The 27,348-nt window shown below is 48.8% G+C and overlaps 4 protein-coding genes across 9 annotated transcripts in view; 3 read left to right on the top strand and 1 right to left on the bottom strand.

The window, feature by feature from the left end:
* Positions 1-17,109, bottom strand: part of LOC147245631 (TANK-binding kinase 1-binding protein 1-like) — a 37,556-nt gene extending 20,447 nt beyond the window's left edge. For 2 of the 4 annotated variants that reach the window (XM_086184506.1, XM_086184509.1), the window contains exon 1: positions 2,643-2,887. The gene's annotated coding sequence lies outside the window, so the exon portion shown is untranslated. Of the gene's footprint in view, positions 1-2,642; positions 2,889-6,014; positions 6,682-16,401 lie in introns of those variants that run through there. The other 2 variants (XM_086184507.1, XM_086184508.1) reach the window with 2 other exon arrangements.
* LOC147245633 (serine/threonine-protein kinase 36-like) lies at positions 3,020-4,789 on the top strand. 2 transcript variants are annotated; one of them, XM_086185453.1, is made up of 5 exons: positions 3,020-3,662; positions 3,753-3,893; positions 4,005-4,085; positions 4,173-4,303; positions 4,390-4,789. In XM_086185453.1, exons 1-4 carry the CDS (start codon positions 3,510-3,512, stop codon positions 4,239-4,241), a joined length of 444 nt encoding a protein of 147 aa, XP_086041579.1. In that variant the 5' UTR covers positions 3,020-3,509; the 3' UTR covers positions 4,242-4,303; positions 4,390-4,789. The 2 variants fall into 2 exon arrangements, with proteins under 2 accessions (XP_086041579.1, XP_086041577.1); XM_086185451.1 differs by having other exon boundaries at positions 4,002-4,085.
* Positions 8,108-12,094, top strand: LOC147245632 (uncharacterized). 2 transcript variants are annotated; one of them, XM_086184510.1, is made up of 5 exons: positions 8,108-8,266; positions 9,985-10,086; positions 10,175-10,351; positions 10,987-11,112; positions 11,637-12,094. In XM_086184510.1, exons 1-5 carry the CDS (start codon positions 8,218-8,220, stop codon positions 11,819-11,821), a joined length of 639 nt encoding a protein of 212 aa, XP_086040636.1. In that variant the 5' UTR covers positions 8,108-8,217; the 3' UTR covers positions 11,822-12,094. The 2 variants fall into 2 exon arrangements, with proteins under 2 accessions (XP_086040636.1, XP_086040637.1); XM_086184511.1 differs by lacking the exon at positions 11,637-12,094 and adding an exon at positions 11,438-11,613.
* LOC147245630 (apoptosis regulator BAX-like) lies at positions 16,353-19,944 on the top strand. Its single transcript, XM_086184512.1, has 6 exons — positions 16,353-16,586; positions 16,700-16,730; positions 17,691-17,855; positions 18,109-18,247; positions 18,494-18,598; positions 18,920-19,944. The coding sequence occupies exons 1-6, from the start codon at positions 16,559-16,561 to the stop codon at positions 19,064-19,066; spliced, it is 615 nt and encodes a 204-aa protein (XP_086040638.1). The 5' UTR covers positions 16,353-16,558; the 3' UTR covers positions 19,067-19,944.
* The last annotated feature ends 7,404 nt before the right edge of the window (positions 19,945-27,348 follow it).

Here is a 27,348-nt window from a genome sequence, read left to right as displayed (position 1 = left end):
AATTACCAGGTAGCTTTGCTCCTCAGCTCGTTAGGACGAGAATGGCTTAATGGAAAACACAGAAATGAAAAGTCAGTTTGTGTGTGTGTGTGTGTGTGTGAGAGAAAATGTGTCTATGCTGCAGCATGAGGGTCGCGGCACAAAGTTACGTGACCACTAACCAATCACACTTAATACAGATGAAGGCGGAGGCGAGGGGGAAAAGGTCAGCGAGGGACGGACGGAGACGGACGGATGGGGGGGGGGGGGGGCAGGTCAGCTGCTCTCATCATTGAAACTCCCACGTGACTCAGGATGGCCACATGTTTAATAGCACATGTATGAACGCTGCACGGCGGTGACAGACAGTTACCTGAACACTGACACTGAAGTAGTTCAACTTTGCTGACCTGCCCACTTCTTTTGCTAAACTGGATGGTTCATTGTCAGGACTCAAATATGGAACTGAATCCTCCGCGTGAGATCATCTGGAACTCATTCTGGCGTTGATACCTTCATAGGGAGCAAGTCCTCGTCCTCACAACTCTTCAGGCTGAAAAGTAAACAGCCATATTTTTGATGCTCCAACAATTCCAAGAGCCTCTGTTTTGTTCTGGAACCTGCATGTTGACAAGAGGTAGCCCATTCGAAACCAGCGAACTGATTCTTCTCCTCTTTTGCTCCTGAGGTTTTGCTCCTTTTCATTTGGTTCCATTTTCTGCTGAATGTCTTTGCACAGTAACACACCAGAGACCAGCTGATCAGGCTGAAGCTAGCTGGCTGTCATGGCCGCCGCCACAGCGGACGTATGAGGACACACAGAGGACGCGGGGGGAGGAGAGCTGGCTCCAGGCAGCAGACACTGGTGAAGGAGATCTGGACCCTCTACTACCATCACCAAGATGGAGTTAGAAAGGGGGTAGAACCAGGACCAAAGCTGCAACAGTTCTGTGTGGCAGGATATTCTACCAACAGGAGTACAGCAACAGTAACAGCAGTCGTCCTGTGGTACTTTGACTGTATTACTAAGCAAAACATGATGCTGTTTCCAGTATCAAGAGGACCTCTCATTTACAATTCAGAGGCTTGTGAGTGTGAGTGTGAGTGTGAGTGTGTGTGTGTGTGTGTGTGTGTGTGTGTGTGTGTACAGGCCTTTGGACTCGACTGTAATTTCAACCACATTGCAGTGAAACATTCAGCAGCAGCACCTCCTTCATAATGAAGCGTGTCAGCTAGCCATTTGCTAGCCGTTTGCTAGCCGGCAGTTAGCAGGCAGTTAGCCAGCAGCAGCAGCACATGGTGTCTGAGCGCTGCTAAAACGTTACCTGCTCAAGAACAGAGGTGGTAGGAACTGGGACTGCTGCCAGTACACAGAAGTACACACTGAAGCAGCTTGAAAAACTAAAGTTTAAAAACTTAAGTATCAAAAGTAAAATTACACATTCTACATGATACTTTTGTACTCTTGGTACTTGGGAGTGTTCAGTTCTCTAACCTCTGACCTCTAAAGGTCAAGTTAAAACATCTGTGTTCCAGTTGTGCTGCTCTGATTTTGTCCTCATGATGTCAAGATTACAAAACTGATTAATGTAATGGAGTAAAAGTACAAGGTGTCCATAAATATAAATACTCAAGTAAAGTACAGATACCTTGTACTTAGGTAAGGTGCATGAGTAGTACTGTTGAGTGACTGTCTGCCACAGTGTAGTACTATACCGTGTTAGTATTAAGGTGCTAGCTTGATTGAATTCTTCTTTCTGGCTAACGTCAGCACACGCTACACATGGCGGTGAGCACCGCTAACGTCCTCCTGGCTCCCACCGCGGTGTGTACGGACATGTTCACACACTCGGGATTTGGTTTGATCCTCATGGGCTTCTCAAACACACAAATACATCCTGATCGCGTGTGCCTGGTCCAGGTGTTGGACAGGTGACACGTGTGTCCATGCTGCTTCGAGAAAAACATGAACCTCAATATCAAAGTGCTGACTACTGGAGAAGTATCAGGGGCCGGAGTCATCAATCAGTTGAACCACTTGGGGCTAAAAAGGAAAGCAGTTCTATGGTTCAGAGAACCGAGGCTGCCACACACACACACACACACACACACACACACACACACACACACACACACACACACACACACACTACATTTGGAGGGGTCTGTACAGATTTCAGATATACACTCAGGTATTCCTGTCTTGGGCGCATGACTCTGACCCAGATAAGGATTGGAAGGCATGGACCCGCCGGGGACGGCGGCCTCCCCCCCAGAGAGCGTCAGGATCAATAACAGCGTGTAAATCCCACCATCTCATCAGTCTTCATGAAATCTGACAGCCCCTGAACGCAACACTTGCATCCCTGTTATGCCCTCGTTAAAACGATAGAAGTAAGCTTCGCCACTCGATGAAAACCTTCCTTATGCTACAGACTGAGGAGGAAGTCGGTACACAAGTGAACGGCGCCTATGACGGCCGTTACAATCCCAATACACCGCACCGCCTCTGCTGGATGGCCGAGGTGAACCACGAGCTGCATCGCTGATATTCGCCTGGTACCTTTCAGTCGGCACCCGCCACCTCAGCCCAACATCCCGGACAAGCCCTCCGTCTCACCGACGGCGGAGGGACAAGTTGTAACGGCACGGTGTGTACTTACAAGTGCGAAGGGCAGCCGTGAAGATGGTGGTGCTGAGGAGGGTCGACATGACTGGAGTCTGACAGAAGCATGAGCCCTCGATGCTGGGGTGTGTGTGTGTGTGTGTGTGTGTGAGAGAGAGAGAGAGAGAGAGAGAGAGAGAGAGAGAGAGAGAGAGAGAGAGCTCGTTTACTGCGATGGAAGAAAACAAAGTGAAAAATAATAATAAAAAATATACAAGAATATAACCCCATGTGTTTCTGACTGCTTTAATGAAACTGGTCTGGGTGAATGCTGGAATCTGATTGGCTGCTGGCTGTCAGCTGGGTGTAAATTAGTTCCTGATAACTGGACACCGACTGAGTAGTTCCAAAGCGCATGTCCTCTTTCTTAATGGACGTACTGGAATTTCGGAACCATTAATGATTTAACGATCACCTGGTGCTGTAAAATGTCTCTTTTGTCAGTTCTGAAACTTCTCTCGGGAATTTAACCATTTAGATGATCAATATTTGATTGATTCATCCAGTTAATATGGATAATGGAGCTCCGCCCACTCTGGAGGAAGCAGCAGCACTCTGTTTACAGCGTAGCTAATGCTAACATGTGATCATGCTAATCTGACTCTGAAACACCTGGAAATATAAAAGGATGACGTCATTGTCTTTTCTTTGGGGAGTGACTGTGATGTAAGCAGGATAATGACCTTCACTACTCAGGAATTAGTGGTTCTGGTTCTGCAGGCCAGAAGAGAGGGTTTGTATCCAGTGTTGGGGGAAGCAGCTTTCCTGGAGGTGTTCTGGAGAGTGGTTTCATTCTGCCAGAACCCAGAGATCCAGGTCTCATCCAGAGGTGACAGTCAGAACCAGATCTCAGTGTTCAGTAGCGATGACAACGTCAGAGACAACAGCCTGTGATCAGCTTCAGTCTCCACTTACTAACTACCAACTACTGAGAATGGTTCCCTGTCAGGAGCTGGTTAAGCTGGGAGAGGGCGCATTCGGCCAAGTTTTCAGGGCCAAGGAAACAGAAACTGGCAGAGTAAGTATCTTTAGCTGGAATAGGATTAGACGCACTGTTGTTATTGACTGAGTTTCCACGTGGCAGCATCCGCTCTAATGCGTCCCTCAGATTGTGGCTCTGAAGTTCATAGAGAAAGATGGTCGCTCAGATCAGGAGATGCGAATCCTCCACAGGGAAGTGATTATCATGAGGAAAATCCCCCATCCCAACATCGTGACATCGTTCAGCAGCTTTCAAATGAAAAAATGGGTAAGATAGCGATTACTCTTCCCTCTAAGTGCCTCCTGCTCTCAGGCGGATCCTTGGATCTGCTGCACCATCGTCTCATTGTGTGACCAAATCTCTCCACTGTTTCAGCAGCTTGTTTTTGTGATGAAGTACGCCGGAGGCTCCAACCTGCTCCAGGCCCTTCACGATTGCGGGAACTTCCCAGAGGACCAGGTACCCCTTCATTACACAGTCACGCTGGACATTACACTCACTGAGACTTCACCCCATCAACATTTGCATTTCTCTCCCTCTTCCAAGGTCCAGAAGTTCACCTGCCAGCTACTCTCAGCTCCCCACTATTTACACTCATGTCCTATTATTCCTTGAGTCGCGAAGACGAACAATAGGGTGTTGGGGGACGACGGCGTGACGAAGCCGTGTGACTTTGGGTAAGTCGATTCAGAAGTTGAAGGAAACATGGCTGTGAGCGTCCTCATCTACAAGTATAAGTCTATGTGATGCCATTCTGTCTCAGGTTTGCCAGGGTCATGAGGAAGCCCACCTCCAAGCTGATGTCTCAGAGGGGAACCCCAGCCTTCATGTCCCCTGAGCAGATGAGGGGGGAGCCATATGATCATACTGCTGATCTCTGGGCTCCGGGCTGTTCTCTGTTCCAGCTCCACAGCTACAGGGGGGCAGCTCCTGGAACAACAGCTGGGACAGGTCAAAGGGCCCCATCAGGAGTTGAGGAATTGGTGTAAATATGCTCTTGAGGTGGCGGACACCCTCCAGGTGAGGCCTCGTGCAAAGATGGGGATTCACGAAGTTGAAGTAAGGGAGAAGAATCTGGAGACTGAGAAGCCGCAACAGACCTCAATCTTTAAAGAGGAGCGGAACTTGTTCCACCAGCCCCTGAACCGCAGGTGGACTCTGCAGTGCCGGAAGATAAGACAAGGTCCCTGTGGAAAACAGCCAGCATCTGTCTGGAATTGACCTTGATCCCTGTAGTCATAGTGGCCCTAATCGTCAGGCCTCCCTGACCCAGCCTGAGGGGGGGCTGTACTGCTGGATCAAGTGTTCTTTCCATACTTAAAACTTTGTGACAATAAAAAACTGAACTAAAAATCCTGTGATTTTAATGAGTCCTCTATTGTATGGCAGTAGTTCTCAAGGTGGGGTCTGCCTTGAATCTGAGGGTCCTGGGCCTGAGGATTCCAGGGGGTCTCCAGCACACATTGTGCTTTCACTTGCACCTGGTAAAATTCTCAGTCTTTTCTAAGGTTGTTCAAATCAGCACGGTTCATATTTAACTTATTTATCGCTTTTTTTCTCAATTATTATTGTATCTTTATATTTTACCATTATTCACCATTTGTAAAATAAATAAAGGAAATATTGACATATCCATCCAGCCATCTTCAACCACATAAGAGTCATCGGGTTGAGGGGAGCGGCAGCTCCAGCAAACATTGACCTCCTATCTGAGAGTTAAACTCTGCTCTGTCTGAGCTTCACATGAGGTGAATGAACTGAGGCTGGGGTGACAGGAGCGTTCATACAGACTTCTGTTATTCCCGAGGCTAAGACCACAGAGACATGAAGAAACTTAAGCAACTTAGAGATGTAAAGCGTTAGCCACCATTAGCAAGGTTGTCAGCAAGCAGTCCCAGCCCCTGCAGGCTGCCTGTCAATTGTAGATTAAAAATGTTAGCTGACTCCTGTGTCCACTTCTTATTTTATTATTACACTGAATTAGGTTCATTTTATCTGGCCATAATATGATCTTTGACCAAACTGTTAGTTTCCCTTAAATTAATACAGTGCAATATACATGTCTTGTTTGTTAATATTGTTAGATAACTACAAAGAATTGATGGACCAAAAGAACGCAAACATATCTGGACAGCAGGGAAATTGAAGAGGGAATGGTCCCAAAGGGGGGGTCGATTGGGGGAAGACACACCCGAACCCTCACTGGTTGTTACAGCAGACCTCTGCTGGCCGACCCCCCCCCTCAGCCCTCTGCCGGCTGGCTGCTGTCCCAGCAGACCTACATCTTTGTCAGCCCCTCAGATATTTTATCTGTACAATGTGAAGTTTATTTTTGGAGTGCAACACTTTTGTGTAATAAAATGCTTGAATACAATGTTACATCAGCACCTCCAAGTCTGAGGCCCTGGTCCTCAGCAGGAAAAGGGTGGTTTGCCAACTCCAGGTCGGGGGGAGGTCCTGCCTCAGGTGGAGGAGTTTAAGTATCTTGGGATCTTGTTCACAAGTGAGGGTAGGATGGAGCAGGAGATTGACAGATGGATTGGGGCTGCGTCCTCAGTGATGGGGGTGCTAAACCAGTCCACTGTGGTGAAGAGGGAGCTTAGCCAGAAGGTGAGGCTCTCAGTTTACCTGTCAATCTACGTTCCAACCCTCACCTGTGGTCATGAGCTTTGGGTAATGACTGAAAGAACAAGATCCTGAATACCAGCGGCTGAAATGAGTTTCCTCCTCAGGGAGGCTGGGCTCTCCCTGAGAGACAGGGTGAGAGGCTCAGTCCTTCAGGAGGGACTCAGAGTAGAGCTGCTGCTCCTCCATGTAGAGGAGTCAGTGGAGGTGGTTCGGGCATCTGGTGAGGACGCCTCCTTGACACCTCCCTCAGGAGGTGTTCCAGGCATGTCCGACCGTGAGGAGGCCTTGGGGCCGACCCAGAACACGCTGGAGGGATTATATCTCTCGGCTGGCCAGGGAACGCCTCAGGATTCCCCCAGAAGAGCTGGTGGACATGGCTGGGAGAGGACAGTCTGGGCTTCCTTGCTGAGGCTGCTGCCCCCACGACCTGGACCAACCAGATAAGAGGATGAGGAGGACGACGACGACAATTTTCCATTTCAGTTCATTCATTCTTTCCATTTGGTCAGTGTGGTCCCATAATCTTAATGATCTAGGACAGTGTGAGGAGCATTTGGGAGAACTCTTGACAAGCTGAAAAGAGAGATTGAGGAACGGCTCCTCTCTGCGTTCTTCTTTTTCTGGTTTGGATTTTGATGGTGGTAATGTACTGGTTTGGAGTGGTCACAGCACACAGCTTCAAACTGGCCAGGTTATGACTCATCCACCCTTCCACAGTGCCGCTATGTGTCCTGTCTGAGGCACCTTAGGTGGACACCTCCATCTGGCCAAGCCACCAGAGATGAGCAAGTACCGCTGTCTGTACAGTCACTGACATGATGAGGGGGTGGGTCTTATACAGAAGTGGGTGGGATGTAAACCAAAAGTGGGTGTGGCTCAACAGTGAAGTGTGTGTCAAATTTTTAATTGTTATGAGAAATTAAAGGGGAATGATCAGAAGTTGCTATATTTATTATTTATTTGACAATCATTTTGAAGCCCTCAGATTAGGTTCCAGATGTCTTTGATCAGAGGACCAAACCAACTCTCACCAGGACAGCTCAGATGGAGCTTCTGCTGCCACCGACGTGGCTGCTGGTTCAGCGTCACTGCCAGACACATAACGCTCAACATCACTCAGTCTAAACACAAAATAAATAAACTCGGAGTTTCAGACGGAGTATGAATGAAACAAAATGTGTGTGTGTGTGTGTGTGGGGGGGGGGGGGTTGCTGGTTGTGTGACTGACAGGCTGAGAACGTTGTTTGACACAAACACCCAACAAAAACTGATTTCAGTTACAAATAAATAGGAGAAAGTGAGGAAAAAAAGAGAGTTTCTGCTTGTTTAGGGTTCAACTCTCCATGAACATGGGGGCCATGAAGGCTCTTCAACCTTTGTTTGGTTTAAAATAACAAACACCTTTTGCTCCAGCCACACCCATTTCCAGTTTACCATCAGGAAATAGATTCAAATATAATTTTCAGGTTGATTAAAAAAAACAAAAACAACAGATCTGTTGTTCAGCGTCATGTCTGGGCCACTTAGAGACTCCGACACCATGGGGGTTATTCCACACCCTTATCTGGACCAGACCAACACTCAGGCCTCAGAGGAGTGCAGACCTGGACTCCTCTATACTACATTACCTTTGTAGTCAAAGTGGGTGGAACCCTCTCTTGGCTCCATAATTTGAGGAAATTGGCCAATAGGAATGCTGACTGAAACTTAGATGTGTTGTTCTAATGTGCATCTGTGTCAGGTGAGTCATGGGCACGATGGTATGGCATCTGCAAGGCTTCAGAACTGCAAAGATGATATCTCATAGAACCAGTCGGACTGCATGTTAGCAGAGATCAAGTGACAATAAGAGATAGATAGCACATGGTCCAGTGTTCCTGTCCAGCCCAGGAGGTTCTGCAACTCTAGTTCAGTGCTGAACTTTCTACCTGGAAGCATCAGACTGCTGCTCCATCGGTTCATCATGCATCTGCTGCTTCGTCTCTGCCTCACCTGGACTCTCATCTGCACAGGTGCGCTCTCTACTCATCCCAGTCCTCTGAAACATACACACAGGTATCACTGAAACTAGTGTGTGTCTTCTCTGTAGTTATTTCATGTTTGCAAGCTTTTTAGAGTGATTTTTTTTAATAAGGTGAGAGCTTTGTTAAGTTCTCAAACCGTATTTTTTTATCAACATCTAGCAAAAACCCCGTTTACATGATTTGTTTCGAAAATGCATGAAATTGTCAAGTTTTTTTTTGGGGGGGGGGGACTGGTAACTGCACCCTGCTACATGTTGTTTGGTAGCTGTTCGTGTGTCAGAGAGCTCCATCAGCCTCTTTCACAACTGGGTGTAACGAGACGTCATTAACTGGTCCTGTGTTAGACCACTTCAGCTGTCAGCCCTCGGGGGAGTTCTGTGACCCACCCAAGAGTTCTGGGAGGTGTCTACCTGCTTGTCAGGCTCTGAACATGATGGATGAGAGCAATTTTCCCTCTAACGTGTGTCTGGGCACACACTGAAGCTCCCTGAGCACACTGAGGATCACGGTGATCAACATGAGTCGTGCAGGCTTCGCACACACCTGTCCAACACCTGGGAGGTACTGGGCTTATTAAAAGAATCAAATTACAGCAGCAGTCTCTATTAGTTTACTTGTAATATTTTCCATGGTTTACCTCTCGACTGCTGAGCTACCAGCTCTGGCCCGTCGCCGTCTCTTATCTCTGCTGCACTGTTGTTGGCTAGCTAAACTGCACGATCACGCCGCGTACCAGCAGGGCACATACGCAGGAGCTGCCAATGCTATGATTGGCTGCGTATCCTAAGTGAACTGTATCGTATCATTGGCTGGACACCTGTCACTCACTGAGTCGACGCGCTGCAGAGATTTTCTTGTGCGCTGAGAATGTGCGAGCGTTGCGCGATTGCGCAAGTGTGCAGTTTAGAGGGAACATTGGATGAGAGGCCCAGTTCCTCAAAACTTGGAATGTTCCTTTAAGTCTGGGTTTAAGTCAGGCAAGGAAGTCTGGCCTTGGGCCAAAAAGGTTTTAAGTCATTTGATGGTAACCAGGACACCAGATGATCCAAAAAAAGGCTAAATCAGAGGCTAATGTGAAACAGATTGACAAGGTAAGGTTGAGTGTCTTGTTGCCAACGTGCTAAACACTGCTGGCAAACAAGAGAAACATCACTCTTGCAACGTCTGAAGAGGAAAGACAGGAAGCATCAGAGCGAACCCAAATCGTGTCTGTTATCTTTGTCTGTCATCTGAAAGATAATAAACAGACTGTCATCTGTTTATTATCTGACTGTCGTGTCAGATCCCAGAATTCAAGCTCATTGTTCCTCAGGGGACCAGCACTGCGCACGCTATGCTTGACGTCAGTCAGATGAACAGTCGTCAACAGAGGTGCGTGCAGTCATAGAAGACCATCCAGAGATGCCATCGTTTCACTCACATTCCCAGAGCCAACAATTCACAAGTGCCTTAGATCCTTCATACTGTAGCCAAGGTGACAACACCTTCCAGTGGACAGGATGTCACCAAGTGTGTCCCAAAGCTTTGACCTCAGCCTCTTAACAAGGAGCAGCGTCAGTGTTAGCGAGTGTGACACTGGAGGTGCAGGGCAGGGGGACAGGGCCGGTCACAGCGATGCCTCGTGACGCCCAGAGGTCACTGTGGGTATGTGGCTCAGACCTGAATCTTGGTTGATAAATGCTTTTAATGACCTTGTTCACTTTCAGCTACGTCGCTGCGCTGCTACGAGTGTACCAACTCACATTGCTCTAATGCGACTTCAATCGAGTGTCCTGTCACGAGTACAGTTTGCAAGACCAAGGTTTCAGGTTGGTTGTCACCGATGCTGGTGTTCTACCCCATCATAGTCATATTCTATGAAAGTAAAATGAAAACATCATTCATCCGTCCTGCCAGTGAAGGGTTCCACGCCCGACGCCAGCATCATGGTGGAGAAGAACTGTTCATCCCTGCTGAACTGTTTCACTCCTCTCGACGCTGTGACTGAGTGGTCTGTCAACAAAGGGTACTTGAAAGAATCCCACGTTCAAATGTGCTGCGCCACTGACAACTGCAACCTCCGGTCTATGCCAGGTAGGTCCTGTGTTTACCCCTGCCTCTGGTACTGCAGCCACGCCTCAGTCAGTCAACCAGGTGTGTGTGTGTGTGTGTGTGTGTTTTAAGTACTGTGTTGTAGGCAACTGGATCTTTTTTTGCAGTTGTCTTGATGATGTTTCACCCCCAATCCAAAAGGCTTCAGTTCTAGCTAACTGGTGGGAAGTCACAGCCAGCACCAACCCTTCACAGGCTTCCCATCGTATGTGGGGTTCAGATGCTGTAGATGAATACTGGCTGAGTCAACCAGTCTCATGTAACCCTAACAACTCTGTAAACCAGAGTTTACATGTTGGTCGCAGCAACGCCAGCTGGGTCCAAGTGTGAATTCTCAGCTGGATCCACCTGGCTCTTGCGACCAACATGAATACTGGTTCAGGTGGATCCAGAAGTGATCCACCTGAACCAAGAAGCCACTTGGACAAGCAGTGAAATGTCCTCTAGGACACTCCAGTCCACAATGTCAAGCACCAGTGAATATTTGGACCAAAGTGGGACTACAATGTCAGATTCTGACAGAGACTGCGTGTAAACAGTTTCTGGTTCCGTCACATTAGAGATGCAGAAGGACTCTGTTCTTTAATCCCTTTAAATAACCTTTTATTTGTCTTCAGTCCCCAACCCTTCACTCAACGGGAAACAGTGCACCTCGTGTGCCACCTCTGAGGACAGCCTGGCGGGGACCTGCAACAGCACGGTGGCCTGTGTGGGATCAGAGGACATTTGCTTCAATGGCACCAGTGAGTTCCTGCAGTAACATGATCAAACTTAGTAGCGTTCGGGTAGAAGAGCAACATTCATAGGTAAACTACAGTAAACATTTACTCCTCCACTGTTAACATTGATGATTTGCATTCTGATTTACTGGCGTCATGTCCTTGTCCTGTTTATTACCGTGGTTATTAATCTTTCAGGCAACAAGTACTCCAAGGAAATGTACCTTACAGTCAATGTTAGAAAACACAGTGACAGAGTTACTAGGGAGGTTAAACCTACGACACAGCGCCTGTCACAGGTTGCTGTGTCGACAATGAGATCTTCTAAATCTTAAATTCTCATCTTCAGTGTCCTGTTGTGGTCCCAGTAATTAGTGCTTGTTGTTGGAGAGGATCCGTGTCAGCCACCACAAGTAAAACCTGACCCACCTGACCTGCAGCAGTAACCGTGAAGCTGTGACGAGGCTGTTAAACATGTTGGAATCATCACATGTTCTCCTGGGCTGAAACCATGTGTGTGCTGTGTTCCTTCCTCCCCCCCTCTCCAGCGACATCAGGCTCCAGTACGATGTTGGAGCTCGGCTGCGTCTCCAAAAACCTCTGCAGCAACACCATCATACATGAGGCTGTGTTTGGTGAAAACGCTCAGATCACCTGTGGAGCACCTTGGAGCACCAGCTTCAGCACCACGCTGCTGGGCCTGGCTCTCCCAGCATATAGAGTCCTGGTTTAGGTATCACACAGGTGCACTGCAGAACAAACTTGCTCTACTTATACTAAATGAATTAGAATAGCATAAGAGCAACATTTCTTTGCAGCATAATCATATACAGGTGTGCGTCTGCAGCAGACACACCCCTGACGACACTCCTGCTCACTGAAGGCTGCAGGCCACAGCCACTCCAGAGTCTGCGTCAGGCTTCCGTTATCTGCTGCATCGACATGACAGACAGTAAAATTACTTGTGTTGCTTCAGGGAAATTCTGTAAACGACTCTGGACGGAAGTCTGGAAACCAGCAGTGTTCCTCCTCAACACTACTTGAATAAAATGATGCTTTCTCCTGTTTTGCTCTCATAGTTTTGCTCATGAATTCCTCAGATCATCAGAAAAGTCTTCGTGGTTTGGACGTATTGAGGAGAGTCCCTGACGGTCATCATAACCAGACCTTCATTATAATAACAAGAGAAGCCATCATGTCAGGGGGGAGGGAGAAACATGACAACATGACAACACCCCCACCAAGCCCTTGTTTCACAACAAACTTCTTCTTCAACAACTTTTAAAACCATCTAAATCGGTGAGGGCGGAGCTCGGGGTTGATGAGACTTAGACAGCAGGGATGGTCTGGAGCATTGTTGACAACTGCCTCTTGACGCTGTCATTGGAACGCTGCCGCCATCTTGGACTAAAATTTCGAGGTGTTTTTAAAATGTATCCATCCATCCACTAGTGTCATGGGTGGAGCCTATCCCAATTGTCAATGGCGAGAGGCGGTGTCACTTGACAGGTTGCCAGTCCATCACAAGGTCTTTCTTTGTTGTTGATCGAACTAAAATATTCACAAAATATTAAGACATGGAAAACATAAGCACAGTACAGCATGACCAGGCCCTCTGGCAATGACCACAAGTCAGTACTGCAATTACACCTGATTCCAGCAGAGGACGCCATCTACATTTAGAGTGGATGCAATGCCTCAGAGTGATTCTACACACGTGAGCGAGTGGTTGTCATGACACACCGGGCGTTAATAAGAACCCTCAAAAAAAAAGAGAAGAAATTGACTCTGAATGTCAGCCTCTTAATCGAGCATGGACATAAATATTTTTTTCACAAGTGCCAGTCCAAGGTCGGTATGTTTCCTACCACTGTTACAGCCGACTCCATCACCAACATGTCAGGGTTCAGAGGTTCAGAACCTGGATTGTACATGAAGGTTTGGTTTCCTGCCACTTATGTGTGCCAACAAACATTTTCTGAGATGAACTACAAAAAGTTACAGACCTGCTAATCATCCGTGCTCTGGACAGCGTGGGAGAGCGGCCCGGTGGAGCAGTGGTCCTCACTGTGGCCCCCCAGCAAGAAGGTTGTGGGTGGAGCCCCGGATGCAGCACGGGGTCTTTCTGGGTGAGTCTCCATGTTCTCCCTGTTCCTGCTGGGTTCTCTCTGGTACTCCAGCTTCCTCCACAGTCCAAAGACATCAAGAGGGGACCAGGTTAATCCAGACTCTAAATTGACCGTAGGCGTGGCTGGGAGAGCCAATGGTTGTCTGTCTCTATGTGTTGGCCCTGCCATGGACTGGTGACCTGTCCAGGGGGAAGGCTGCTGGGATAGGCTCCACCCCCACCAACCCGAACAGGAGAAGAGGGGGAACATGGAGGGATGGAGGGATGATGGAGGGATGGAGAGCGTGGAGCTCCCTCTGACATGGTGACCTTGGTGGATCATGGTGGACCTCGTGATCTTGCGAGCAGCGACTGTCAAAATGTGTCTCGTGACATTAATCCTTCCAGTGAACATGGGTCACCTGATAGCAGAGGTGTAATCTTTGAAATCGGCACCTTCTGGATCTTTTTCTCTCTTAATGAAGAAAACTTACAACAACCACAATGCACTAGGCCTGCTGCCTTCCGAGGCCATGCCACTGCTTTCCAGCCAGAATTGTAGTCTTGTAGCAATGTTCTCATTTTAGGAAAAAGACAGCGCATCACCACAGATCACCTTGATTGTAAAACTCAAAGATTTGCTTGTTTTTAACTGAGCAAATTTGTAGAAAAAAGAAAGAAAAACGGTGAAAATTCCAAGTTCAGAGACTTAGCTGTGGGTGTTTTAAAGTTATTAAAGTAACTCCACCTTAACTAGTTATTAAAGTAACTCCACCTTAACTAGTCATTAAAGTAACTCCACGTTAGCTAGTTATTAAAGTAACTCCATCTTAACTACTTATTAGAGTAACTCCATGTTGGCTAGTTATTAAAGTAACTCCACCTTAACTACTTATTAGAGTAACTCCACCTTAACTAGTTATTAAAGTAACTCCACCTTAACTACTTATTAGAGTAACTCCACGTTAGCTAGTTATTAAAGTAACTCCATCTTAACTACTTATTAGAGTAACTCCATGTTGGCTAGTTATTAAAGTAACTCCACCTTAACTACTTATTAGAGTAACTCCACCTTAACTAGTTATTAAAGTAACTCCACCTTAACTACTTATTAGAGTAACTCCACCTTAACTAGTTATTCAAGTAACTCCATCTTAACTACTTATTAGAGTAACTCCATGTTAGCTAGCTCATCACAAACACATGCACGGCCTTTATTATTTTAAAGGATTTTACATGCTTGTCCTCAATAAAATGGATTTACAAGATATTTCAAACCAGTCAAACTATTTCAGTTAAGATTTACCTGAAAATAAGCTGCTCGTTAGCCGTCATGGCTCTCGTGTGTCTCTCCGGAGTAGATTTGATGCCTCCTGCAGGTACGTTTATGGGGGGGGGGGGGGGGGGGGGGGGTCCTCATGCAGGTGTTCTCTCTGGTACTGGATGGCAGGTAGAACGTAACCCAGAGCTCTTTGATCTGGTTGGTCCCACTGCAGCGCTCCAGCTGTTAGGTTATGATCAGATCCTGATGACATCATTAATGTGGTCCCACCTTAACCTGCCAGGTGGCCAACGGTCCTCCAAGATTTGCTGTACGCCCCCCCCCCCCCCCCACACACACACACAGGGGGCATCCCCACAGTTTGAGAATTCCTGTGTTTCACACAGAAGGCAACACTTCTGATGTTTTGTGAAAACGAAGGTTGCTGATGCTGACAAAGGCAAGCGTTCCAACATTCAGAGACTTCTCTCACCACCACCATCCATTTCTAACTTCTGATAGGGATCAATGTTCTTGCTTGTCAGGTATCAGAAATAGAGCTGTGAGAAGATAGAACCAAGAATTAAGGGTTCTCCAATCGATTGGCTGCTGATTATAATCGACCAATACTGGCTCTAAATAATGTGATGGGTCGTTTCTATGAGGGCCAATCAGACGACACCAAACACACCAGTTTATCTGTGGCTGTGAAAACTCTCACCCCATCTGTCAGTTTATGGAGGCGTCTAACAGAGACGATGAAAACTGACATTTACAAGGTTTGTTTGAGTAAAGGCCCTCATGGAGGAATGAGGAACATTGAACTCACCAACCACACACACTTAGAGGTGGTCACTGCCATGAGTGGGTGGAGCCTATCCCAGCAGCCTTCCCCCTGGACAGGTCACCAGTCCATGGCAGGGCCAACACATAGAGACAGACAACCATTGGCTCTCCCAGCCACGCCTACGGTCAATTTAGAGTCTGGATTAACCTGGTCCCTCTTGATGTCTTTGGACTGTGGAGGAAGCTGGAGTACCAGAGAGAACCCAGCAGGAACAGGGAGAACATGGAGACTCACCCAGAAAGACCCTGTGCTGCAGCCGGGGCTCCACCCACAACCTTCTTGCTGGGGGCCACAGGGAGGACCACTGCTCCACCGGGCCTCCTTATTTTCATTTTTGTATATTTAATTAAAGCGCACTTTTTGAAGTCCCATTAGCGATGGGCCGAAGGAGTGAAGCTCCTAGCTGCATTTCTCCAATTCTCCTTCCGTTATCTTACTAACGTTGCTGATGTCCTTGAGTGTAGCCAGCACTAACCAGACACACACACACACACACACATATACACACACACACACACACACACACACACACACACCTTTGTTTGAATCACAACATTTTAATACATCATCTGCACACTCTGGCAGAACACATCAAAACCAAAATTGACCAATCCGGGGCGAATGCCAGAACGTCAGGGCCATTTCTAGAAGAATGTAAAATAACTTTGTTTCCTGGCAGGGGGGCGTCCGTTCTTACCAGGTTCCCATGGACGCCTGGCCTGAGCTCTTCCAGCGCTGGGCTGGTCTGCACCTGTACCTCTGTCTATTGAATTCGTAGCTACACTTTTATATTATACGTTTTATATCTTTCATATTTTTGATATTCCAATGCATATATTCTTTTCACCTGTATTTCAGTATAACTATGAAAAGTATATTTACTTCCAGGTCCTGTGTAATACACTTTTACTGTGTTTGTTAAATGTGCAGTAATTCCACTTTGCTTGTGTTTGAATTATCACCAACATTGCACTTCAATATTCGATTATTTGCAGAGTAAATTAAGTTAACCTGCAAAGCCCTAGTCTCACCGTAGGGATTCAACGTAATGCCACCAGGGGGCGATAGCGCTCCGCCCGTCAGCGAGTCGCTACTTACACGAAGACGAGGAAGAAAACGAAGTTGGAGGCGACTGTAACTCTTCAGTTTCGCTGATTGTCGGCGTTCAAAGGTTCACTTGGAGGAAGAACCGACTGGAAACATCTGCCGAGGTTCTGTTTTCCGTGACCGGAGCTGAAGCGACCGTGTTCTACGGATGGCGTGTGGCGGGAACGGCTCCTCCGGTAAGCTAACGAGGTGAAGCTGCTCTGCGGCTAAGTTTAGGAAAGTTAGCGTCCACACGCTTGACGCTTCTGACGTGGCGGAATTCATCCTTGTCTGCTGTTTCCTTCCTCAGATGAAAGAATCGGAGAAGCCCTGATCAAAGAGTAAGTTTACATTTCTCTTGATTCAAGTTGAGATCGTTCTAATCCGTCAGCAGTGCGACGCGTCCATGGTCTCAGTCCGGATAAAGTCGCGTCCAGAACCCATCTTCAAGCAAACGGCGTGTTTCTCACAGGTACTCTTCGGGGTTCCTCCAGGTGAGAGGCTGGTTGTTGTGTTGCAGGAGCAGACCTGCCAGTCTCACCCTGGTCAGTCGAGTCCAGTCAGAGTTACCATTCCAGCGCCGTCTGGTGTCGGCTCCTCCCCTCTGATGATGTCATCAGTCCGTGAGGGTGTCGTGCTGGCTGTATAAGACCAGACTTGAAAGATGGTTGGGTGTCGCTATTAAGGAACGTGACTGTCGGTGTGAAGAGCGTGTGAGCCCTGATCCTGGATCAGTTGCTTGCATTATGATTCATTGTGCGGTGATGTCATCAGTCTGCGTCACTTTCGACTAGACTTTTTCATTTTGTTTCAGGGTCTTTCTGTCCTTTCAACACGCACGCACGCACACACACACACACACGCAGGCACGCAGGTTAATGACTGCAGCCCAACTCTCTGTTGCTGGGGAACAGCTGACAGATGTGTGATGTCACAGCCACTGTCCCTTGGCGGTCTTCTGAATTCCCACTTTCCAGCAGAGGTGATCCGTTCCTCCTCTCAGGTGCCGGCTGTTTAGGGAGTGACCGTTCCATGGTGGCCCATCAACTAACCACGCTAATAAAGTGGTCATTTCAATGTGTGACAGAGTCATTATGGCCTCTGGCGAATGGCGGCGGCTCCTCTGTGCGTGTGTGTGTGTGTGTGTGTGTGTGTGTGTGTGTGTGTGTGTGTTCTCCAACATCTCTGCACTACTGCTGCTGTAAGACTTCAGTCGGGTCCAGCTCAGATCTGGAACATGCGTGGTCCTGCTGTTTCCTTGGTCCTTTGTTGGACATTCATCAGTTGTCCCTCCCCTCCAGGGTCATAGAGGAGGAGTTACGGGAGGTGTCCTCGGAGGAAGTCCCTCCTCTCACTCCGCTGGCTGAGGAGGTGCAGAATGAGCAGGAGCAGAAGATTGTGACCCAGCTGGGCATAATGATCCGCATCATCGGTGACCGGGTCCGAGGCGACAAAGCCTTCCAAGAGTGAGTTTGTTGTGTGGGATGTCAGACCCGTAGGGGGCGTGGCCTGCGCCTGAGCGGTGGACTGTCTGATTGTGCTCAGTAGATGTGTTCCAACAAGAGTGAAACTAAGCTGCATCTCGTTAGCTGAGGACCCTTGAGAACCCCAGGAGGGCCTCGGACCAACACTTTGAAAACCCCTTCTTTACCCTGACAAGATAGAAAGTTCTCTCTGATTTCTCATCATGGACATGTCCGCCTCTGCCTGTGGTCACAGTGCGATAGACGGCGTGGCTCGCGGCGGCGGCTCCAAGTGGGACCGGTTCAACAAGGTGGCCGCCGAAGTGTTTGAACACGGCATCACGTGGGAGAGGATCGCTGTGCTCTTCTACGTCGCTGGCAAACTGGCTGTCCGGGTGAGTGTGAGCGCTCGCCACCGGCCTCCCCGGCAGGTTTGATGCTCCCTACCACATCAGGAGCAGTAGGTAGGCCTTGTTAGGTCTCCGGTCCTGACAAGGCCAGGGCGTTAGGGGCTGAACCCGGAAGGGGTTTTCGTTCCAGCTCTGCCATCCACTGCACACATCAGTAATCAGGGGTTCTGCTCTAATATGAACATCGGGTGCGGCTTCACGTGTGCTGTCCTTCATCCGTGTGTCCATCAGATGGTGGAGATCCACCTCCCTCAGTCGGTGAAGGAGATCCTGAGGTGGACAGTGGATTTCTTCAGAAACAACCTGCTGGGCTGGATCCGGGAGCATGGAGGATGGGTACGTGGTCACCTGACTCCTCACTGATGGTTGGTAGGGAATGTTACAAGGTTATGAAAACAAGTTTGATACAACACATGGCAAATCACGGACCGCTAGATGTATGGATTTAAAACACACACACACACACACACACACACACACTGCCTTTTATGGGTGCCTGTTGCAGCAGAACCTCCCCCTCACAGCCCCAGGTTTTGGGTCGGAGGGCAGCAGGGTTGTTGATTCTCAGTTCAGTGTGGATTCAGGTTCCTGTGATGATGACTCCGGTGTGTGTGTGTGTGTGTGTGTGTGTGTGTGTGTGTGTGTGTGTGTCCACAGATCAACAGCTTCTCTGAGCTGGCCACATCATCCGTGCAGCAGGTGTCCATGATCAGCTCCCACGTCTATGCCAACCTCACGATCATATTCCTGGCTGGCGTGGTTTTAGGAAGCTTCATCACCTGGAGGTGTAGCAGAGGCCTCTGAAACACATTCACACACACCCAATCACACACTCTGGTCACTGGTATGTGGAGTCGGACATGACCAGGGTTGCAGGGGTTTGAGCTCTTCGTGGTATCACAGCAGTTGAAGCAGCTCTGACGAGTTTTTAACAGTGGAAATTTAAAAAAGTCTCTCTAAAACATGGAGGAGGAAGAAGGCAGCACAGCTGAGATGGATGGATGCTGCCGGGCGTGGCGTCCCGTCCTCAGCCCTCAGCTGCTGGAGGCCCTCTCTCACTCTTATAGTCACCATTTTGCCTACATGGCAGTGTCATACTTGCAGTTCTGTGTCATCATGATCAAGAGAAACAGCCGCTGGCGCCGACCTCTGTCCTCTCCGCCCCAGCTGGTGCCATCCTGTTCAATCATGTCTTCTACATTTTTACTGAGCGAAGAGATCAGGGCAGGTATGCACAACACGCGTGTTTGCTGCTGTTTAAACAGGAACATTTGGAACCAATGGCGACTGGTGGGCTCGTCAGGGCCGTCAACATGAGAGCCGCCACTCGATGGCGATCGGACACTGGTGTTTACCTCCTGGAGTCAGAAACCTTGATGAGGCTTTAAGCAGTAAGTGGACATGATGTGTGGATCAGGTTTTGCCATTTCGGGTATTTTCCAATGGGTTTTATTTAAAATATCAGTTTTAATTTTTTTTCAAAAGTAATGAAATGGAAAGTGAAAGTGGAAGCTGGCCAGCGCTGGAGGACCGGCCATGCCAGGGTTCCCGCTTCACTCAGGTGCCTCGTGTTTGTAGTGCTGCGGGTGAGCCTCCCTCCCATCAGCACTGAGCCCTGGTGATGTCACCTCTGCTGTTCAGTGGAATTGTTTGAATAAAGTTTTGTCTTTATTCTGGTAAAACCCTTGATTTCCTTCAGTGTTTCCATGTGGGAATGTGAGGCTTTCAAGAGGACCTCTGGAGAAATGTATTTATTTTCAAGTGTTTTTATGCCCTTTTTGTCAGAAGAAACCCTGATTTTTCCCTCAACAGGAAAAACAAAATATGCAATATTTTCCAGAGCTGAGGTGTAAGTGTCGTCCCCCCCCCCCCCCCCCCCCCCCCCACGTGTTACAGCCGTGACTCGGCCCGGGATGGATAACAGCACTGGTTTTGATGCATCTTTATTTTGGTGCACTTTCTGTGTGTGTCCCCTCTCTCCTACTGGATGCTGGTGTGTGTGTGTGTGTCCCCTCTCTCCTACTGGATGCTGGATCCAGTAGGAGAGAGGACACACACACACACACACACCAGCATCCAGTAGGAGAGAGGACACACACACACCAGCATCCAGTAGGAGAGAGGGGACACACACACACCAGCATCCAGTAGGAGAGAGGGGACACACACACACCAGCATCCAGTAGGAGAGAGGACAGACACACACACCAGCATCCAGTAGGAGAGAGGACAGACACACACACCAGCATCCAGTAGGAGAGAGGACAGACACACACACCAGCATCCAGTAGGAGAGAGGACAGACACACACCAGCATCCAGTAGGAGAGAGGACAGACACACACCAGCATCCAGTAGGAGAGAGGGGACACACACCAGCATCCAGTAGGAGAGAGGACACACACACACACCAGCATCCAGTAGGAGAGAGGACACACACACACCAGCATCCAGTAGGAGAGAGGACAGACACACACACCAGCATCCAGTAGGAGAGAGGACACACACACCAGCATCCAGTAGGAGAGAGGACACACACACACACCAGCATCGAGTAGGAGAGAGGACACACACACACACACCAGCATCCAGTAGGAGAGAGGACACACACACACCAGCATCCAGTAGGAGAGAGGACACACACACACACACACACACACACACCAGCATCCAGTAGGAGAGAGGACACACACACACACACACACACACCAGCATCCAGTAGGAGAGAGGACACACACACACCAGCATCCAGTAGGAGAGAGGGGACACACACACACCAGCATCCAGTAGGAGAGAGGACAGACACACACCAGCATCCAGTAGGAGAGAGGACACACACGCACACCAGCATCCAGTAGGAGAGAGGACACACACACACACACACACACACCAGCATCTAGTAGGAGAGAGGACACACACACACACACCAGCATCCAGTAGGAGAGAGGACACACACACACACACACACCAGCATCCAGTAGGAGAGAGGACACACACACACACACACACACCAGCATCCAGTAGGAGAGAGGACACACACACACACACCAGCATCCAGTAGGAGAGAGGACACACACACACACACCAGCATCCAGTAGGAGAGAGGGGACACACACACACCAGCATCCAGTAGGAGAGAGGACACACACACACACACGTTTCTGGTGGTCAGCTCTTTCATGTTGTTGAGTTCTTCCAGGTAAGAGAACCTGGACTCCATCAAGACCTTATCTGATGAGGCTCTGTTGCCCCTGGTGGTGTAGGGTGGTCATTGCACCTAAAACCTGTTTTTCCTGTATTTTGATGGTAGAGGCTTGGATTTATTAGGTATTTGTGGGAAAAGCATTAGAACATGTCAGATCCAGAATGTCAGCAATAACTGGTGATACTGGGAGTCAATGGAGGTGTGTGTTCAAATCCCGTTCACACCTCACAATGCAGGGGAATTTTAAAAATAAAAACTGAGCGATGACAGAATGTAGGCATCCCTCTACCCTTCATGAGGACATGACTTCTCCCGGCTGGACCGGTACTGAACAGAACCTCTCCAGAAACCTCTGCAGCCGTCTCTGGCTTGTTGTACCGAGCACACACACAAGTCGCGGCTGTGCTGTGTCTGGGGTTCCCTCTATGAGATGAGACACACCGGCGCAGCACTGAGGAACCAGGCAGGATGAACCCTGGTGGGGTCAGGCCTGACTGACCAACTCTGCTTCCCCTGGGGTGAGTTCCCACCCAGCTGAAGATTATCTGGAGAGAGTGTGTGTGTGTGTGTGTGTGAGAGAGAGAGAGAGTATGCCCCACCCCCCAGCAGCCATCTTGGAAATCCTTTCTCCTCAAGCTAGATTTCCATGCTCATCATGATATCATGGCGTGGAGACCCAGTGGTGTGTGTCCACACTGTTGGTTGGTGTAGTGGTTTGTGGGACATGTCCCACCTGTCTCACTGGGCTTCTTGATTAAATGACTGCTAGCACAACCAGCAGGTCACCCAGTATTCGGGGACAAACCGGGCTGCTGACCTTTGGCTTCCCACCGGTAGGAACCAGGCAGCAGGCACCACGCAGCCTGCAGCCCTGCAGCCCTCCACTACCATCCCTGATTCTCTGAGGGGGTCTGGGGGTCTGGACTAAGGCAATGCAGGACCATCCTCTCTCTGCAAGAGATGGACACTGACGACCCCACCCCTCTCTGCCATAGATTGTGGTCACATCCCTGAAGCTGCCCTTGTGAGAAACAAAACCAGGAGGGGAGGAGGTCAGCGGGGTAGAGAGGGAGGTGGGGGACTGCAGTGGTTTGGTCTCCTGCATTTCTCTCCGTTGGCCTGTAGAGGTCTCCATGCACTAGAGTGTAAAAGACCAGAGGCCTGCTCCCTCTCCCTGCCTCTCTCCCTCCCTCCTCTCCCTGCCTCTCTCCCTCCCTCCTCTCCCTGCCTCTCTCCCTCCCTCCTCCCCCTCTCTCTCCCTCACAGTTTCACATCCTTTCTTTTGTCACTGTTTGACAGTTTCAAACTATGATGCTGGCGCTTTCATCGGTGCTATCATATTTCTAAAAGAGCATTTCCACAGCCACAACCACCGCACAATTCCCATGAAGAGGTGATCAAATAGAGCCAAGCAGCAGCAGATCAGCTGACACCATCTTCTGATGGTATCAGCTGACACCATCTTCTGATGGTATCAGCTGACACCATCAGAAGATGGTGTCAGCTAAATCGCTACGCAGGTTATCATCATCTGGCGCTACCAGGCCTGTCCTCCGTCACCCTCTTCACGAACCCCAAACCGTCAAGCAGCTTGTTTGTCCCTGACAGCGTCTCAGATACTTGGACTTTTCTTCATCCGCCAGCAGTTCCTCATAGCAGGAAAACTCAACTTCTATTTAGTTCAGTCTTTTAGAACCTTTCTTTGAGAACCGCTGTTAAATATGTTCTCCTTATTTCCTCAGATGCTGGCTCAGACCTTCATTTACCTCAAGTGCTGAGAGTAATAATTGTTTCGGAATTCGCTGTCAGTCTCCTGTGGCTCGTGGATCACCACACCATGGGAAGAGTCCTGGTTTGTTTGGTCTGTCCTGGTCAGAGTTCTGTTCAACACTGGTTCTGTGTTCTCCATCCACTGGGACCACAGGAACTGCTCAGGGTCCATGTTGCCTAAGAATGCTATGAAAACTTGATTATTGTAATTCAGATTCCTGAATTACGTGAAGGTCCCGGAGGACTGCTGGTCTGGATGTCTGCTCCAGACTGGCCATACTCATTCTCTCTGCTGATTGGTTTATGCTCACTGACCAGTGAGGTGTGACTGGTTACCAGTGGAGCTCACCTGAGGAAGCAGCTGCGTTGGGAGCCAGTTCAGATGGAGGAATGACGTGGAACGGAAAGTAATTCAGTCTTGAGAGTCAAGCTGGATGTCACATGTCCATGTGTGACCTCTGGTGGTTCCCAGTAACAACTGTCACTGTCATCACTGGAATCTCCAACAGTGGAAACATGCAACTGATAGAGTCCATGTTGAGTCCATGTTGGAGCACTGCACTCTTACACCGTCCCAATCCTGAGTCCTGCCCCAGTGAGGAGCTGCGCCAGAGGAGGCTCCGGTCAACACACCCTGCACACCTCACTGTCACTGCTGTGAAAACCCTGGCACGTGTGGTGTGATGGCAACTGGGAGCAAGAAAAAATGAATGAGTTCAGGCCAAATTACAACGAGTATCAGGCGTCCCGGTGGAGCAGTGGTCCTCCCTGTGGCCCCCAGCAAGAAGGTTGTGGGTGGAGCCCCGGCTGCAGCACAGGGTCTTTCTGGGTGAGTCTCCATGTTCTCCCTGTTCCTGCTGGGTTCTCTCTGGTACTCCAGCTTCCTCCACAGTCCAAAGACATCAAGAGGGGACCAGGTTAATCCAGACTCTAAATTGACCGTAGGCGTGGCTGGGAGAGCCAATGGTTGTCTGTCTCTATGTGTTGGCCCTGCCATGGACTGGTGACCTGTCCAGGGGGAAGGCTGCTGGGATAGGCTCCACCCCCACCACCCTGAACAGAAGAAGAGGGGGAACATGGATGGATGGATGGACAAATAGTATAAGAAGTTTTTTTTTTGCAAAACTTTGCTGGACTTCCACAGGAAAGGTGGTGATTGATCGTCTCCAGAGATATTAAAGTCAGTACAGACCTTTGTTCTTCCGATGTAAAGAAAATGTGTAATAAAATCATAAAAAGCGTGCATACCAGCAGTGTCCAAGTGTCCTAAAGCCTCTGCATAACATGCAAACATGAGTGACGCCATGTTTGTAGCCTCTGTGAAAACATGGCGTCTCACTTCAGGACTTCAGGTGTTTTTATTTACAGCTGAGGGTGTAGTTGATTATGAAAGCCTGAAACATTTTCTCACCTCGCGTCCTCGTCTGACCTGTGCAGCCTCCATCACAGGGGCAGATGATGGTCATCAGCTACAGGATGGTCATGATTGTCATGATGATCTCACACACACACACACACACACACACACACACACACACACACACACACACACACATGCGTGTACGCGTGCATGCTGGCATGTCTCTCTAGGATGACTTTGTCTCATCCTGCTCATGTCTGTCCATGTGTCCCTTCCTCCATCACTCTCATACAGAAAAGAGCTCACGAGCTCCTTAGTCAGCATGTTCACTTAATTAACTGAGTGTGTGTGTGTGTGTGTGTGTTCATGTGCTAATGCATTGTCCATCCATGTGCATTCCTGCTTAGAAGAACAAACTGCAACCACAAACCCGTCAGTCAAAAAAAAGAGGACTTACAGGAGAAAAGAGGAAACGACTTTCATCACCAGCCGTTGAAGGTTTCTCAACCAACACTCGTCACATGACATGGGAGCGTTCCTGTTCCACGACCAGCTGGTGTGTTCTGTGTCCTCTCCTAGAATCAAGAACATTCACCGTTTCTGTGGTTCCACATCGTTTGCTGTTCTACACTCTTTTCCAGAAGTGTTTCCTGTTAAAACTGCTCTGGCTGACGGTCGAACGCAGCGTCGATGGCTTCGAGGTCGCATCGTGACGTCATCGTTCACCAAACCGACAACACACACTTGACAATTGACTCACATGGACCGGACACACTCTTCATACTAAGATCATGTTAAATGCCTCACATGTACATGTATGGGTGCATGTGCTGAAATTTATAACCACATTTTTTATATTTGTATATTTATGGAGACGTGTCGATGTGCATGCAAACACACGGTGTGTGTGTGTCTGCACAGGTGTGTGTGTGTGTCTGCACAGGTGTGTGTGTGTCCTCAGGTGTGTGTGTGTCTGCACAGATGTGTGTGTGTGTCTGCACAGGTGTGTGTTTGTGTGTGTCTGCACAGGTGTGTGTCCTCAGTTGTGTGTGTGTGCGTGTGTCTTCAGGTGTGTGTGCGTGTCCTCACAGGTGTGTGTGTGTGTGTGTGTGAGCACAGGTGAGTGTGTGTCCTCACAGGTGTTTGTGTGTGTGTCTGCACAGATGAGTGTGTGTGTGTCTGCACAGGTGAGTGTGTGTGTGTCCTCACACGTGTTTGTGTGTGTCTGCACAGGTGTGTGTGTGTGTCTGCACAGGTGTGTGTGTGTGTGTGTGTGTCCTCACAGGTGTGTGTGTGTGTGTGTGTCCTCACAGGTGTTTGTGTGTGTGTCCTCACAGGTGTGTGTGTGTGTCCTCACAGGTGTTTGTGTGTGTGTCTGCACAAGTGTCTGTGTGTGTACAGGTGTGTGTGTGTCCTCACAGGTATGTGTGTGTGTGTGCACAGGTGTGTGTGTGTGTGTGTGTGTGTGCACAGGTGTGTGTGCGTCTGCACAGGTGTTTGTGTGTCTGCACAGGTGTGTGTGTCTGCTCAGGTATGTGTGTGTGTGTCCTTACAGGTGTGTGTGTGTGTGTCCTCAGGTTTGTGTGTGTCTGCACAGTTGTGTGTGTGTGTCCTTACAGGTGTGTGTGTTTGTGTGTGTCTGCACAGGTGTGTGTGTGTGTCCTTACAGGTGTGTGTGTGTGTGTGTGTCCTCAGGTTTGTGTGTGTGTGTGTGTGTCTGCACAGATGTGTGTGTGTGTCTGCACAAGTGTGTGTGTGTACAGGTGTGTGTATGTGTCCTCACAGGTATGTGTGTGTGTCTGCACAAGTGTGTGTGTGTCAGCACAGGTATGTGAGTGTGTGTAAGCACAGGTGTGTGTGTCTGCACAGGTGTGTGTGTGTGTCTGCACATGTGTGTGTTTGTGTGTGTCTGCACAGGTGTGTGTGTGTGTCCTCACAAGTGTGTGTGTGTGTCAGCACAGAAGAGTGTGTGTGTGTCCTCACAGGTATGTGTGTGTGTGTGTGTCCTCACAGGTGTGTGTGTGTGTGTGTCTCAGCACAGGTGTGTGTGTGTCTGCACAGGTGTGTGTGTGTCTGTGTCAGCACAAATGTGTGTGTGTCTGCCCGTCTGTGTGTGTGTCTGCACAGGTGTGTCTGGTGTGTGCTCACAGCTGAGTGTGTGTGTGTGTGTCAGCACAAATGTGTGTGTGTCTGCATAGGTGTGTGTGTCTGCCTGTGTGTGTGTGTGTGTGTGTGTGTGTGTGTGTGTGTGTGTGTGTGTCTGCACAGGTGTTTGTGCAAGTAATAATCTCATCATTAATTCTGAGTACTCATTTAATATTGTAATAATGACAGAGAAGTACACACATCGTAACATTGTAATGAATGCTGCGTACTCAGATGAAACTGTAGTAACGAGACAGCATCGTCAAGCAATATTGTAAAAATGAATGCTGAATACTTAGGCAGTAATGAAGCAATAATACCAAGTACTAAGGTCATAAAGTAGTAATTACTACTGAGTACTCATGCAATATGAAGTTGACATAAAAGTAATGAAAACTTATTTTCTTTCATCATGTTTCATTTCACAGATACACACACGAACACATACACACTCTATCTCTCTCTCTCGCACACACACAGAGACACATGAACACATACACACTCTCTCTCTCGCACACACACACACACACACACACACACACACACACACACAAACACATACACACTCTCTTTCTCGCTCTCTCTCGCCCACACACACGCAGACACA

Source organism: Aulostomus chinensis, chromosome 18 (genome assembly GCF_037954235.1).
Source record: "Aulostomus chinensis isolate RoL2024-O1b breed Wild chromosome 18, RoL_Achi_v1.0, whole genome shotgun sequence".
Lineage (NCBI taxonomy): Eukaryota > Metazoa > Chordata > Actinopteri > Syngnathiformes > Aulostomidae > Aulostomus > Aulostomus chinensis.
This window is presented reverse-complemented; position numbering and strand designations above follow the sequence as displayed.

Coding starts and splice junctions, on each gene's coding strand:
- LOC147245633 (XM_086185451.1), top strand. CDS start 3,510: ATGACAACGTCAGAGACAACAGCCTGTGATCAGCTTCAGTCTCCACTT. Junction 3,663..3,752: donor AGGAAACAGAAACTGGCAGA/GTAAGTATCTTT, acceptor TGCGTCCCTCAG/ATTGTGGCTCTGAAGTTCAT. Junction 4,086..4,172: donor GGAACTTCCCAGAGGACCAG/GTACCCCTTCAT, acceptor CCCTCTTCCAAG/GTCCAGAAGTTCACCTGCCA.
- LOC147245632 (XM_086184510.1), top strand. CDS start 8,218: ATGCATCTGCTGCTTCGTCTCTGCCTCACCTGGACTCTCATCTGCACA. Junction 8,267..9,984: donor CTGGACTCTCATCTGCACAG/GTGCGCTCTCTA, acceptor GTTCACTTTCAG/CTACGTCGCTGCGCTGCTAC. Junction 11,113..11,636: donor CATTTGCTTCAATGGCACCA/GTGAGTTCCTGC, acceptor CCCCCTCTCCAG/CGACATCAGGCTCCAGTACG.
- LOC147245630 (XM_086184512.1), top strand. CDS start 16,559: ATGGCGTGTGGCGGGAACGGCTCCTCCG. Junction 16,587..16,699: donor TGGCGGGAACGGCTCCTCCG/GTAAGCTAACGA, acceptor TTCCTTCCTCAG/ATGAAAGAATCGGAGAAGCC. Junction 18,599..18,919: donor TCCGGGAGCATGGAGGATGG/GTACGTGGTCAC, acceptor GTGTGTCCACAG/ATCAACAGCTTCTCTGAGCT.